The sequence below is a fragment of the Cimex lectularius genome, unplaced genomic scaffold (assembly GCF_000648675.2).
Source record: "Cimex lectularius strain Harlan isolate CLEC.00 unplaced genomic scaffold, Clec_2.1 scaffold167, whole genome shotgun sequence".
In the NCBI taxonomy this organism is placed as follows: domain Eukaryota; kingdom Metazoa; phylum Arthropoda; class Insecta; order Hemiptera; family Cimicidae; genus Cimex; species Cimex lectularius.
In genome coordinates, this window is record NW_019392811.1 from 89,057 (window position 1) to 101,376 (window position 12,320).

The 12,320-nt window shown below is 32.0% G+C and overlaps 1 protein-coding gene across 1 annotated transcript in view; it reads left to right on the forward strand.

Moving 5' to 3' along the window:
• LOC106672412 (lachesin-like) overlaps positions 1 to 12,320 on the forward strand; it is a 102,846-nt gene that overhangs the window by 36,327 nt on the left and 54,199 nt on the right. Inside the window, exon 3 of the mRNA XM_014403817.2 lies at positions 5,602 to 5,809. Coding sequence (XP_014259303.2) covers positions 5,602 to 5,809 — 208 coding nt within the window. The remainder of the gene's footprint in view (positions 1 to 5,601; positions 5,810 to 12,320) is intronic.

Below are 12,320 nucleotides of genomic sequence, written 5' to 3' on the forward strand. Positions count from 1 at the left end.
CGCGTATATGTCCGGTGTGTAGAGAAAGGTTGCTCGATGTGACTTAATTGAAGGGTGTAATTCCTTGGCTCCGTATAGAGAGCGAGTAAGAATGCCGCCCGATACGAGAATATTGTGCCTGTGCATGACAACTAGTATTTGGGTCCTCTGACTATAGCACTTGACAAATATCTTGTTTTGAGTGTTTTTTATCTCTACTTGAATATATTTTTTAGTGTAAATGTGGAGTGAGAGAACTGAAAGCTTTATACTGAGTACCGCATAGGCCCACAATTAAATATCTCGGCTTGCCGTGTACGTACGTTTGCAGAGTTAAGTTTAGCGGTTAATCAGTTAATAAATATAGACTTTACACTAAGCACACTATTTTGTACGTAATCCGGCACGGAGGAAAACTAATTTAATCTATACAACTTGAGGTTGTTACATAATCTCAATAAATACACGACCTGATATAGTATACTATAAATAAACTCTCAGTGCTCTTACTAATATTATTAATTACTAATAATATAATGATTATATGTCCAGTTAATTTCTTATTAACAAATATAAAACGTTAATTAAAAGTTCAGATAAAATACTGACTGTAAGTGACAGGTAATTGACTCAGCAAATTATAAATTTGTAAATATTACTTAGCTATAAATATCTTATAACGAACCTTTATCCTGTAATGGGTAATAGACGTGACAAATTGTGTATAAAACTAGTTTAAAATTACAATTAATTAAGGTTTTTAGTTGAGATGAAAAAAAGTTAAGGGAACGAGCGGGATTCGAACCCACGATCTTCGGCTAGATACGCCACTGCTCTACCACTTGAGCTATCGTGACCTCGATCCACTCGGACATCAACTTCCTATCTCAACCCCACCTTATGGGTTTTCCCTCCTTTTTGCCATTTTTCATCTCATGAGAAGCACTTCACAAAAAGCTCCCCGTGGCCATTTCATTTGTCGTCGAGAATCCAATCCGATTACACGACATTTGAAAAATGGCAAAAAGGAGGGAACACTCATAAGGTGGGGTTGAGATAGGAAGTTGATGTCCGAGTGGATCGAGGTCAAGGTCAAGATAGCTCAAGTGGAAGAGCAGCGGCGTATCTAGCCGAAGATCGTGGGTTCGAATCCCGCTCGTGCCATTAACTTTTTTTCATCTCAACTAAAAACCTTAATCAATTGTAATGTATTAATTGGTCAAAAGGACCACGAAATTAGTGAATTTAACTAGTTTAAAATGTTATTTTTTTAGTTTTTTTCTCGTTGTTCTAATGTTTTTTTAGATAGTTTTTAACAATTTAGATCAAAACTAATGTTTTAAACTCCCTGTTTTATCGCTGAACAATTCAGTCCTAACAAAGAACCTTCCCATTCTTCAACTGTGGCAGTGTTCCACCTACTTTGAAGACTTATTACCTGTGGCTTTTTCAAAGGGTGAAAAGTAGCTTTAAAGAACGAGCTGCCGTTAGTAGTTTAGCACGTTAGTTTCATTGGCGTAGTCACTAATATTGTCCAATGTATTATTCCCTTGTATCTAGCGAAAAAGTTCTTTCGACGATTGACAACTTTAATTTCAACTGCGCCGATTGTTACACGCGCTATTTTCTTTTATGCCCTGTTAATTTATAGCCTTGTTCTGGGCATAACTAATTGGATGGTAATTTTCAATCGGTTTAATGGCTCAAAAGGAATGTTCGAAGTTTGTGAAAACTGAGAACTTTCCATATAAATTATCTCATTTAAATCACTCTACCGTACTAGGTCGGAATACCATTCTAAACATAAACGCCGTCCTTTACGTATACATTATAAATAAAACAACTGAATAGACGGAGAAATTTCATGCTAATTAATCGTTACTGTTTGCGTTTGCATAACGACGAACCTTTGATATTAACTTTGCCACTAATAGATCCCAATTTTTATTTTAAATATTTAATTGAAAAAGTTAATATTACCGGACTTATTCGAAATAATCGTTGTAATTGGATTGAAAATTAATTTATTAGAACGTTAATTAAATGGATTTTGATTTAACGCGAGGAAAATTCAAGGCTATAATTTATATAAAAAATAGAAAACATTCAACGTGAAAAATACGAACAAAATCTAATTATAACTTTTCATATTATCCATTTAAACTTTTTAATGAAATATTTTAAACTACAACCAAATTTACATTTCTTTCTCATAATAGTAAGTTTTAATGAGTATTACATTTCTAGTAAATTTTAAAGTTGTTATGGTAAATATACTTAAAGTTAAAAACTCCAGTCACTAGTATTTTGACGTTTATTTCAAACGATATGTATTACTTATTGCTTAATATTACTTATTAACTTATTGTTATATAAAAAAATAAACAAAATCAATTCATGAGTTTTAATAAAAATTATTTAATTACGATGGTTTGAAAGAAAATTCAAATTGGTTATATAAAGCAAAAGTATGTTGTAATAAATATAACAATAAAAATTCATACATATAGCTTAAAATTTTGAGAGTTAATGTATTTATTGGTGTGAATGTGTAGTGTGAGAGGGAAAATAGCGGAATATCGTGTACCCATGGACTCTTAAATAGGTTAGTTATACAGGGTGTTCGACTACTCGTGTTACAAACTTTGCCAGTATATTCTATATTCGAAATAGAACCAAATAGTCCTTATTAACTATGGTCCGAATCTCAACAGTTTCGAAGTTATTCCACTTTTTCTGATTTTTTTAAATTTCACGACCTTTCTTCATATAAACAATGGTAACTCCAAAAAAAAAAGGTTTTGGACAAATCCGTTGATACCGTTGAAAACTACGTTCAATTTCCAATAAGATGTGATCAATACTAAAGTTGTAAGAATTCGTGAAAGAGGCGTTTTAGTAGCCAGAACGTTGATTTTATTTTTCAAAGATGAAAAATTTACTATAGTGATTCTCAACTACTATTTCCAACCCTAGAGACCAGCGCATTTCAGAAAACGTACTCCATTTAATATCCTTTTTAGTTGTGCAATTGCTTTTTTAATTACTTTTTCAAAGATGAAGAAATAGATGAAGGAAAGGAAAATACCGTGGTTGACGGATTTATAAGGTGGAAATTTAAAAAAAAAAAAAAAAACAAGATAATTTTGAATGATTTTATTAAACTTTGTTTTAAAATTTGGGTTCGAAACCGAAATATTGCAAGTGTTTACTTATTTACCAACAGGACTGCAACATTGATTAAAGAATATTGTATTATTATTCTCCGGAATAAAAGAGTTTTATGATTCAAAACGTTTTTAGTTTTCTATTTAATATCGTGTTAACACTATAGCTACTTTTTCTGATGAAGAATACGATGATATTCATCTTATGTATGGGTTTTGTGGGTTTAACGCGAGGGCAGCGCGTCGAAAATACATTGCAAAAGGTGGAGAGCAATTCGAATTGAAATTTTAAAAAAAGTTTAATAAAATCAATTAAAATTATCTTACGAATTCTCGACGATAAACGATAAGACTTTTTTATCTCAACTAAAAACCTTAATTAATTGTAATATTTTAATTGGTCAAGGGGACCACGAAATTAGTGAATTTAATGATTTAAAATGAAGTATACTTCACTAAAGCTCTCCGTGGCCATTTCATTTGTCGTCGAGAATCCAATCCGATTACGCGACATTTGAAAAATGGCAAAAAGGAGGGAAAATTCAAAAGGTTGGGTTGAGATGGGAGGTTAGTGTCCGAGTGGATCGAAGTCACGATAGCTCAAGTGGTAGAGCAGCGGCGAATCTAGCCGAAGATCGTGTGTTCGAATCCCGCTCGTGCCATTGACTTTTTTATATCAACTAAAAACCTTAATTAATTGTAGTTTTCAATGGTATCAACGGATTTGTTCAAAACCTTTTAGTTTTGTTGTTACCATTGATTATTTGAAACAAGGTAATGAAATCTTAAAAAATCAGAAAACCTGTAATAACTCCGAAACTGTTGAAATTCAGACCATAGTGAATTAGGATTTTTTGGTTACATTTTGAATGTAGAATCTACTGGCAAAGTTTGTAACACCCTGCTTAATATGTGTAGAAGGTGATGGAGGAATATCGAGTACTTCACCTTCCCTCAATTGAGTGAATGGTATGTAACTAAGAGAAAATGCATTTAAGAATGACTGAAAGTGTAATTGTGCTAGGAATTGTAGGCGTTTAAATTGACCTAGCTGTTGACAGCACCCGGAGCCCAACCTCGAGGAAAGTTAAGATTGAGGTCTGCTTCCAGACTGCCAACACGGGAGATGGGTAATTCTCGATGCCGGCCGGCAATTTATTGTAAGTTAATAATAATTATTAACTAATTGCATATTAATAATGCAATAAATAATTATTGCAAAAAGCATTTTATTTTCTCTTAATTTTCTCTTTACTTTTAAGACTGAACGTCTATTTAAAAGATTAAACTCCGGCTGAGTTTTATCAATAAAGCGGTTTTCATTCATTTTTTAGGCATTTTTTTAAATTACAACAGCAAAAGTGTATCTTTTTTTAAACAGGTTTTTAATTCGAAAATTTTACCAATATTATTTTTTTGTTTTCTCAAAGGGTCTTTTTGTTCTAAGGACCATTTCTGTGTGGCCCAAGAAGTAGGTGTAGCAAAGGGCAAAAAGAAAGAGATATAGCAGGAAGTTATAAATTAAAAAAAAAGATCGGAAGAGTAAAAATGAAAGTCATATCCTCAAAGCGACCCGCACAAAGGACGGCGGGAACAAAGGTCTGTGTACAAAGAGAACATGTAAAACCCAAGCAAAATGCTCTTAGAGTTCATAACCAAGGAGGGCAATAGGGCGATCTATAAACAAATTTTATATAATAAGATCCACTTCTCATAAGGCTCTTTATCCCTATAAGACATTGCACAAAGAACAATCGGACCGGTTTAATTGTCAAGCTAGACTTAAAAGAACTATAACTTCTATTAAATAACGTCCAAGGCATTAATATGAATTACAAATTTAATTAGAAAAGTGTTGTTGAATTTTTTTAATTATGCGAATCGAGATAACTAAGTTTCTTTTTCGGTTTGCAAAGTAAACTGAGAAGATTGTTTCATGCTTAAAAAGTTTGATCGTTATTCCCGGCTTTGTTCTTTTGTTGACGAAATTCACGTAATCTTATCCTCATCAGCGCAGACCGTCGCACATGAAAAGTCAAGAAACAAAACTAACTGTTTTAGACTTAAATCAATAAAGGAAAAGTTAATATTATATTTTTGCCAGCATTCTTTTATTAACAAATAAATCAATTTAGTTTTACCATATTTTATAATGGAAAAGTTGGCATTTAAGATTTAGACACAGTTACTAATAAAAATAATAATAAATCAACTTGTTTAAAGCCGTAAACAGCTAGTTCATAATTCAATTTTCCATTTTTATCCAAAAAAACTAAATTACCATAATATCAAATTATGAAATTTGCTTATTGCCACCAATATTAGCAATCGTAAAATTCGTAATATGTCAAAAAAAATTAAATTAATTATTTAAATTGAAATCTGCAAAGGGGTTTTTTATTGTTTAAATTGTAGCAGATTTTGTTTTATTTATACGTTGAATTTTTGGTTTTAGGTCGCTTGGATTAGAGAGGACGATCAGACTGTTCTAAGCCTTCATAAAAGAGTCGTCACACATAATTCCAGGGTGACCGTCAGCAGCGACGGTGACACGATTTGGAAACTGCACATCAAACAGGTCAAAGAGTCGGACCGCGGTTGTTACACTTGCCAGATCAACACGAGCAGCATGATTAAACAGTCTGGCTGTATAGATGTACATGGTATGATTCACAACACGTATTAAACTAAATAATTCAGATTCAGTAACACAAAAATTGGTTTTAAGGATGAGTCTTTGTATTTCGAATAGCTATTACCCTTGAGTTTTATGTATTTTGCTAAAAATTCGTTTTTTTATAACATTACCACTTAGAATTCTGAATCTCTCATATATATATTTTTTAAGAGAATGACAATTTAGTACATTAGAACATTACCAACTCTTGAGAAAATTATTTTAACTTACAGGTATGCACATTAAAAAAGGAATAATTTACAACCTGTTTATAATCGTTAGTCGTTTGTAGTTAGTAGTAGCTTGCGACTACAATTTGTCAACTACAGTTGTGATTCAAAGCTACAACTCAATACTACTTAACAAAAGTAGTTGGTACGTCCTTCGGCAACTAATAGAAACTAAATGTAGTTACAGATGTACAACTAAATTTCATGCAATGTATAATTCAAGACTATATGTTGGTTCGTGTTTTGTTTTTCTTATTTTTGCGATGTTCTTCAACTACAAAGTTATACGAAACCTCGGTTTTTTGAAAACCGCCCATACGTTTCGGACCAGGGCCGCTGGATTCGAACCCTGAACCTTTACCTTAGAGTGATGAGGGCCGAGTCAACAGCTAAACCGTTTCGGCCACTGTTTTCGTTCGAATTTGGTAATTGATAGATATTATCAATTAAGATATCAATTTTACCTGATCAATATTATACGAAAACTAGTTAAATGTTATTGTCACTACGCCAATTTTGGTTACCTTTTATAATTTCACCCAATCCTCATGTTTTACATATTTGTTATATATAAATTTGGAAAATAACATTTTACATTGTTTTAAATTTATTCAATCATATTGGCCAAATTAAACAGTTTTTCAAAATGTTGTTTTTTATCTCTATTCATGTCTACAATAATAATTCAGGGTGGCCTCGTTGGCTTCTGGCCAGATCAAATCCAATAATTATAGAAGTTTTAGCACAAACTATTTTTGTTGTAGTTGGCGAATATTGCTTGTTAACTCCAAATATTTTATATTATAGTACGTGATAAATAGTAATTGTGAACTCAAACTACTGTTATTACAGTTGGTAAATAATTGTTCTCAATTCTAACTGCTCTTGTTATAGTTTGAAAATGTAGTTGTGAACGCCAACTATTTACGGTTATTGTTGTAGTAGGTAAATAGTCGTTGTTATCTAACTTAGGCTAGTGTTGTTGTCGTCAGCAAATAGGTGTGTACTCTAGCTACTGTTACTGTTAGGAAATTGTCGTTGTGAACTCCAACTACTGTTTTGTGGTCAGAAACTAGTAGTTGTGAGTTCCATTTACGGTTTTTTTAGTCGGATAATAATGAGTGTGAACTCCAACAAATGTTACTGTAGTTGGCAAATAGTAATTGTGCACTTCAACTACGGTTATTGTATTTAGTGATTGTGAGATGCGGTCTGGTGTGGTGTAGGTTTAGAGAAACTTTATTTTATCGTTACAACTTTTTGATCTTTATTGAAATCATCTTCAGAGCTCAAAGTCACATTCCCAACACAACACATAAACGTGACACATTTACACAGAAAACCTACACTTTGAGCCCTGAAGATGATCTCAGTAAAGTTTGAAACGTTGGAACGACAAAGAAAATGTTTTTCTAAACCTTCATCACACCAGAACGCATCTCGTGATCTCTATATTGTCATTAATTAACGGTCACTAAATACTGCATACATACTGTTATTGTAGTTGACAAATAGAAATTATTTCAGGATTTCAACTATTGTTATTATAATTGGAAATTAGTAGTTACGAATTCCAATTACTGTTATTGTAGCTGGCATATAGTGTGTAGTTGTATACTCTGACTAATGTTATTGTAGTTGATTAAAGGTAGTTGGGAGTAGGTGAAAAATATTTTTTTTCGAATTTCCTCTAATATATCTTTAATTTTCATCCCTTGCTTTATATATCCAAATGCGGTTAGTATTTTAAATAGTACATTGATTTAAAACTACTCCATCGTGTTAACAAAATACTACGGTATTGTAGTTGATAAATAGTAGTTGTAAACTCTTACTTCGTACTATTATTGTAGTTTGTGTATTGTAGTTGAGAATTCCAAGCACTGTTATTGTAGTTGGGAAATCGTAGTCGTGAACTCCAACTACTGTTATTATAGTTGATGGTAATTAGAAAACAGTTGTTGGGTGTTTTATTTACTGTTTTTGTATTTGGCTAAAAATAAATGTGAATTCATCTGAACTCAAACTTCATTTACTGAATTTGGCAAATGGTAATTGTAAACTCCAACTATTACTATTGTAGTTAGCTAAAAATAGTTGTGAACTACAAATAATGTTACGTGTTGGAAGTAGTATTTTTAACTTCCAACTGCAATTTTTGTGGGTAGAAAAAAATAGTTGTGAATTCTAACTAATGTTATTATAGTTGGCTCATAGCAGTTGCGAGCGCTACCTATTGTTATTGTCGTTCGCATATAAAAAAATGAGCTCAAACAAACTGTTATTGTAGTTAGCAAATATTTGTTGAAGTCCATCAACTTCCAACTACAAAACTGAACTCCTTTTTTCCCAATCTATCTATATTTCGGTCAAACGAATTGATTAATTTCTTCCAATTGGTTTACTTGCATGTTTAAACAACAATTAATTTTTTTTAAATACAATAAAACTGACAGATTTAATTGATTTTTTACTATGAAAACCAAACAAAATTCATCTTCATATTAGCACTGCTAGTTATGAATTAGAATTTGTATCAAATAGCCATATTGTTATTAATTTAGTACATTTTAAAATTAAAACAATGTTTTTAACAGAATTAAAGACAAACTAACTTAATTGCTATGTTTAAAAATACGAATGTTAATACAAATCTGTTTTATTGGCGTAAATAACATTAATGAAAAATTTTAAACGTGGTGATTTAAAGCTTTACGACAGCTTAATTGGATCAATCATATTAGCATGACATATGAATTGCGTGTGGACCTTAAAGTGATTAATACTGCGTTAGACAGTTGGTTAATATTTAATTATGGAGACCTGAATAAATCGCCATTAAATGAAAAGGGATAATTACAAAAAATTAACAGTCAAAATCAACTTCACTCTGACAGGTTTTTACAAGAATGTGCATAATATCCTTTTATACTGGACATTTCGCCAGTGACAAGCAAGTATTGTTACGGTTTCGATGGGACGTTCAACCTTAACGTATTCATTGGACAAATGCTATTTAACCTCTTTTTTTCGGGTCAGTACAGAATTTATTTCAACAAAAAATCTTTTAACCTAATGAATTCTGTGTGGGGACAATGTAAAAAAACGTACCAGAAGTCCACTGATCATTAATTTTTAAGAAAACGACGATATTCAAAATACCTTTTAATTCTGTTTAGTATGTATGATATATTGTATTCTCACGAATCGTAATAAATTAAAAAACATGAAGTTGAGCTTAAACGAAATTCAAAGTCCGTGTTACTGCAATTTTTTTACAATTTAAATCTGTAATTAAGGTAAAAATATATTTTTGTACAGCTAAAATTCTTAGCTTAGCCCATATTGCTACGTTTTAGATTAGTTTCTAACTTAGGTGTAAATATTTAACCCCCACGCTTTTGTACATAGCTAGAACTGAAAGCAAATCACGTACAAAGCAACGAGTTTTTACTTTCTTCCTTTTTTTCTTTCTTCCCAAGGGAGAAACTACTGAACTTTTAGAAAGCGCCAAACTTCTTTGAGAGGCTAATCGAACAGAAACCTCCTACTTTCTTATTCAAAGTTTAATGACTCAAAAAAATTACTCGTTCCACTTAGTTAAAAAAATGATGAAATGGGTAAAATAACAATTGAAATATAATTTTCTGCGTTAAATGGTAAAAATTAATAATTTAAAACGTCAGCTTGATTTGAAATAATAATTATTTTTATAATATTTAAATGTTTAACACTAATAAATAAAATAAGAATGCTAGCCTTTTTTTGTTCAATCATTCGGGCTAATGAGGTTGAAACAATTTTTTTACTTGAATCATATCAAAATTTGTATTGAAATATTACCATGTCTTTTGATTATTAAATAACACATTTTACACATTGAAAACTGCCATATTCGGCAAAAGAGTGATCAGTGGAATGTTGGAGTATGTCTGCTAATGTATTGTTGCGATACTGTTCTGTCCCCTAGCATATGTAACGATAAGCAACAAAGGCATCTGATTTATATCGATCGTAATCAAGATGCACATAGTACATTGTAATTTACTGCTTGGCTATTCGTAACCGTGTTAGACTTTGTCAGTCTCGATCTGTCATAAGTTGATGAATATTTTTCTCAGACTGTCACCGAATCTAAAACAAATGAGTAAGTACATAAATCAGAGTTCAATATTCATTTTGTTACAATAAATTTACATCGTAGTTTAACTGAAATCATTATTTAGGTTTTTAGTTGAGATAAAAAAGTCAGTGTCACGAGCGGGATTAGAACCCACGACCTTCGGCTAGATACGCCTCTACTCTACCACTTGAGCTATCGTGACTTCGATCCACTCGGACATTAACTTCCCATCTCAACTCCACCTTTTTGAATTTTCCCTCCTTCTTGCCATTTTTCAAATGTCGTGTAATCTATTTGATTCTCGGCGACAAATGAAATGGCCACGGAGGGCTTTAGTGAAGATATACTTTATTTTAAATTATTAAATTCACTAGTTTTCGTGGTCCGCTGAAAAATGGCAAAAAGGGGGGAAAATTCGAAAAGGTGGGGTTGAGATGGGAAGTTAGTGACTGAGTGGATCGAAGTCACGACAGCTCAAGTGGTAGAGTAGCGGCGTATCTAGCCGAAGGTCGTGGGTTCGAATCCCGCTTATGACACTGACTTTTTTATCTCAACTAAAAACCTTAATTAATTGAAAGACATTAATTGGTCAAGTGGACCACGAAAACTAGTGAATGAAATCATTATGTTTGAGAATTTTCAGCTGTGTTTTACAAATGTGTCAAAATTAATTTTACGATCTATTTCGTTCGATTGTTTAACAAGTTTTAAAATATTCTTCTAGTCTACCCTGTTAAATTTCGTAAATAATAATATTTTTTATGAGTTCAGTAAATAATCGCAAGATCCGTATTCAGGTTTTCAATAACTGTGGATCAATCAGCTCTTCGGATATGTGTAATGAGCATTTTGACGGTATGTCGTACCTTCGTTTGTTGGGGAACGAATTACAAATTTTACCAACAAATAAGACCTTGCACAAGTGAAAGAAGATACGTTGGATCACCGATTTTAATGATACAATTTTGGATAATACAAGGTCGAAGGGGCGTCGGTGGCCGCAACGGTTTAGGCGTTAACACGGCCCTCATCACTGTAAGGTAAAGGTCCCGGGTTCGAATCCAGCCGCCCTGCATTCGAACCCGACAAATGGGCTTTTTTTCATAATCACCGGCACCCTGAGGGTTTATATGATCTCTGCTGTTGCGAACCCTCGTTAAAAAAAATTAAATTAAATTAAAAATACTAGGTCGAAAAATACTAGCTCCCTACTACTGCTCAACGAGCCGAAAGAAAAATATTTAAACTAACTTTTGTTAAATATGGTTTTCTGCCCTTTTTTCATGTATTTCAATGTTATTAATAATTAGTTGGTGTGGGTTTTGGTTTTGGTTTTAGATAGGATAAGAAAATAATATGCTGTATTAAATGAGATTGGTAAAGTAAAAAAAAAACTCATCGGATTCATTATAAGATTCATTAAAGTTCATGAATACTGATTTTTATAGAAGTAAATTAGACGTTTTGTGGCTGGATCAGCCGGAGACAAATTTTTTTCTCACCGTCGTCTAATGTTCTATTTGAAAATTCATAACTCCTTCGGATTTTAACTAACGCCCGCAGTATTACAACGGTTGAAAAGCAGAATTTTTCTGTTTTCAACAAAATTTGTATTTTTAATTTTATATAAACCAATTTCGATTTATTTATGGAAACGAAGTATTTACGTGTAGTTTGTAGAGTTATAGATCACGCTAAAGTTTTCACTGAATTGGAAGTGTAGTGTTAAAATTATAATTACTGTTGTGATTTTCAACACTCTTTTAGCAATTATCTCCTAGCACGGTAATTAAGTAAAAAACATATCCGGAAAAGAGTTAAGCCGGGGATAGGAATAGATTTGCCCTGGGTCATTGGGATACGAACCAACATTTTTATTAAATTATGTTTTGTTTACTTTACTATTTGTTCAATACATCTCTGAACCAAATAACGATCATTCTTCATGTGGAATCTAAATAAATTCGAGGTTTTATAAACAAATGCTTCTCCTGAAAATTCACTTCTTTCAAATTATTCTTTTCCAACAACATAAACTGTTAGGCATAAGGAAACCAGGGATATTTCAAAGTGTTAAAATAAGTTATTCATATATTTCTAATTGAATAAAAGAGATACTGTCTGAGGAAAAAAAAAAGATGAAG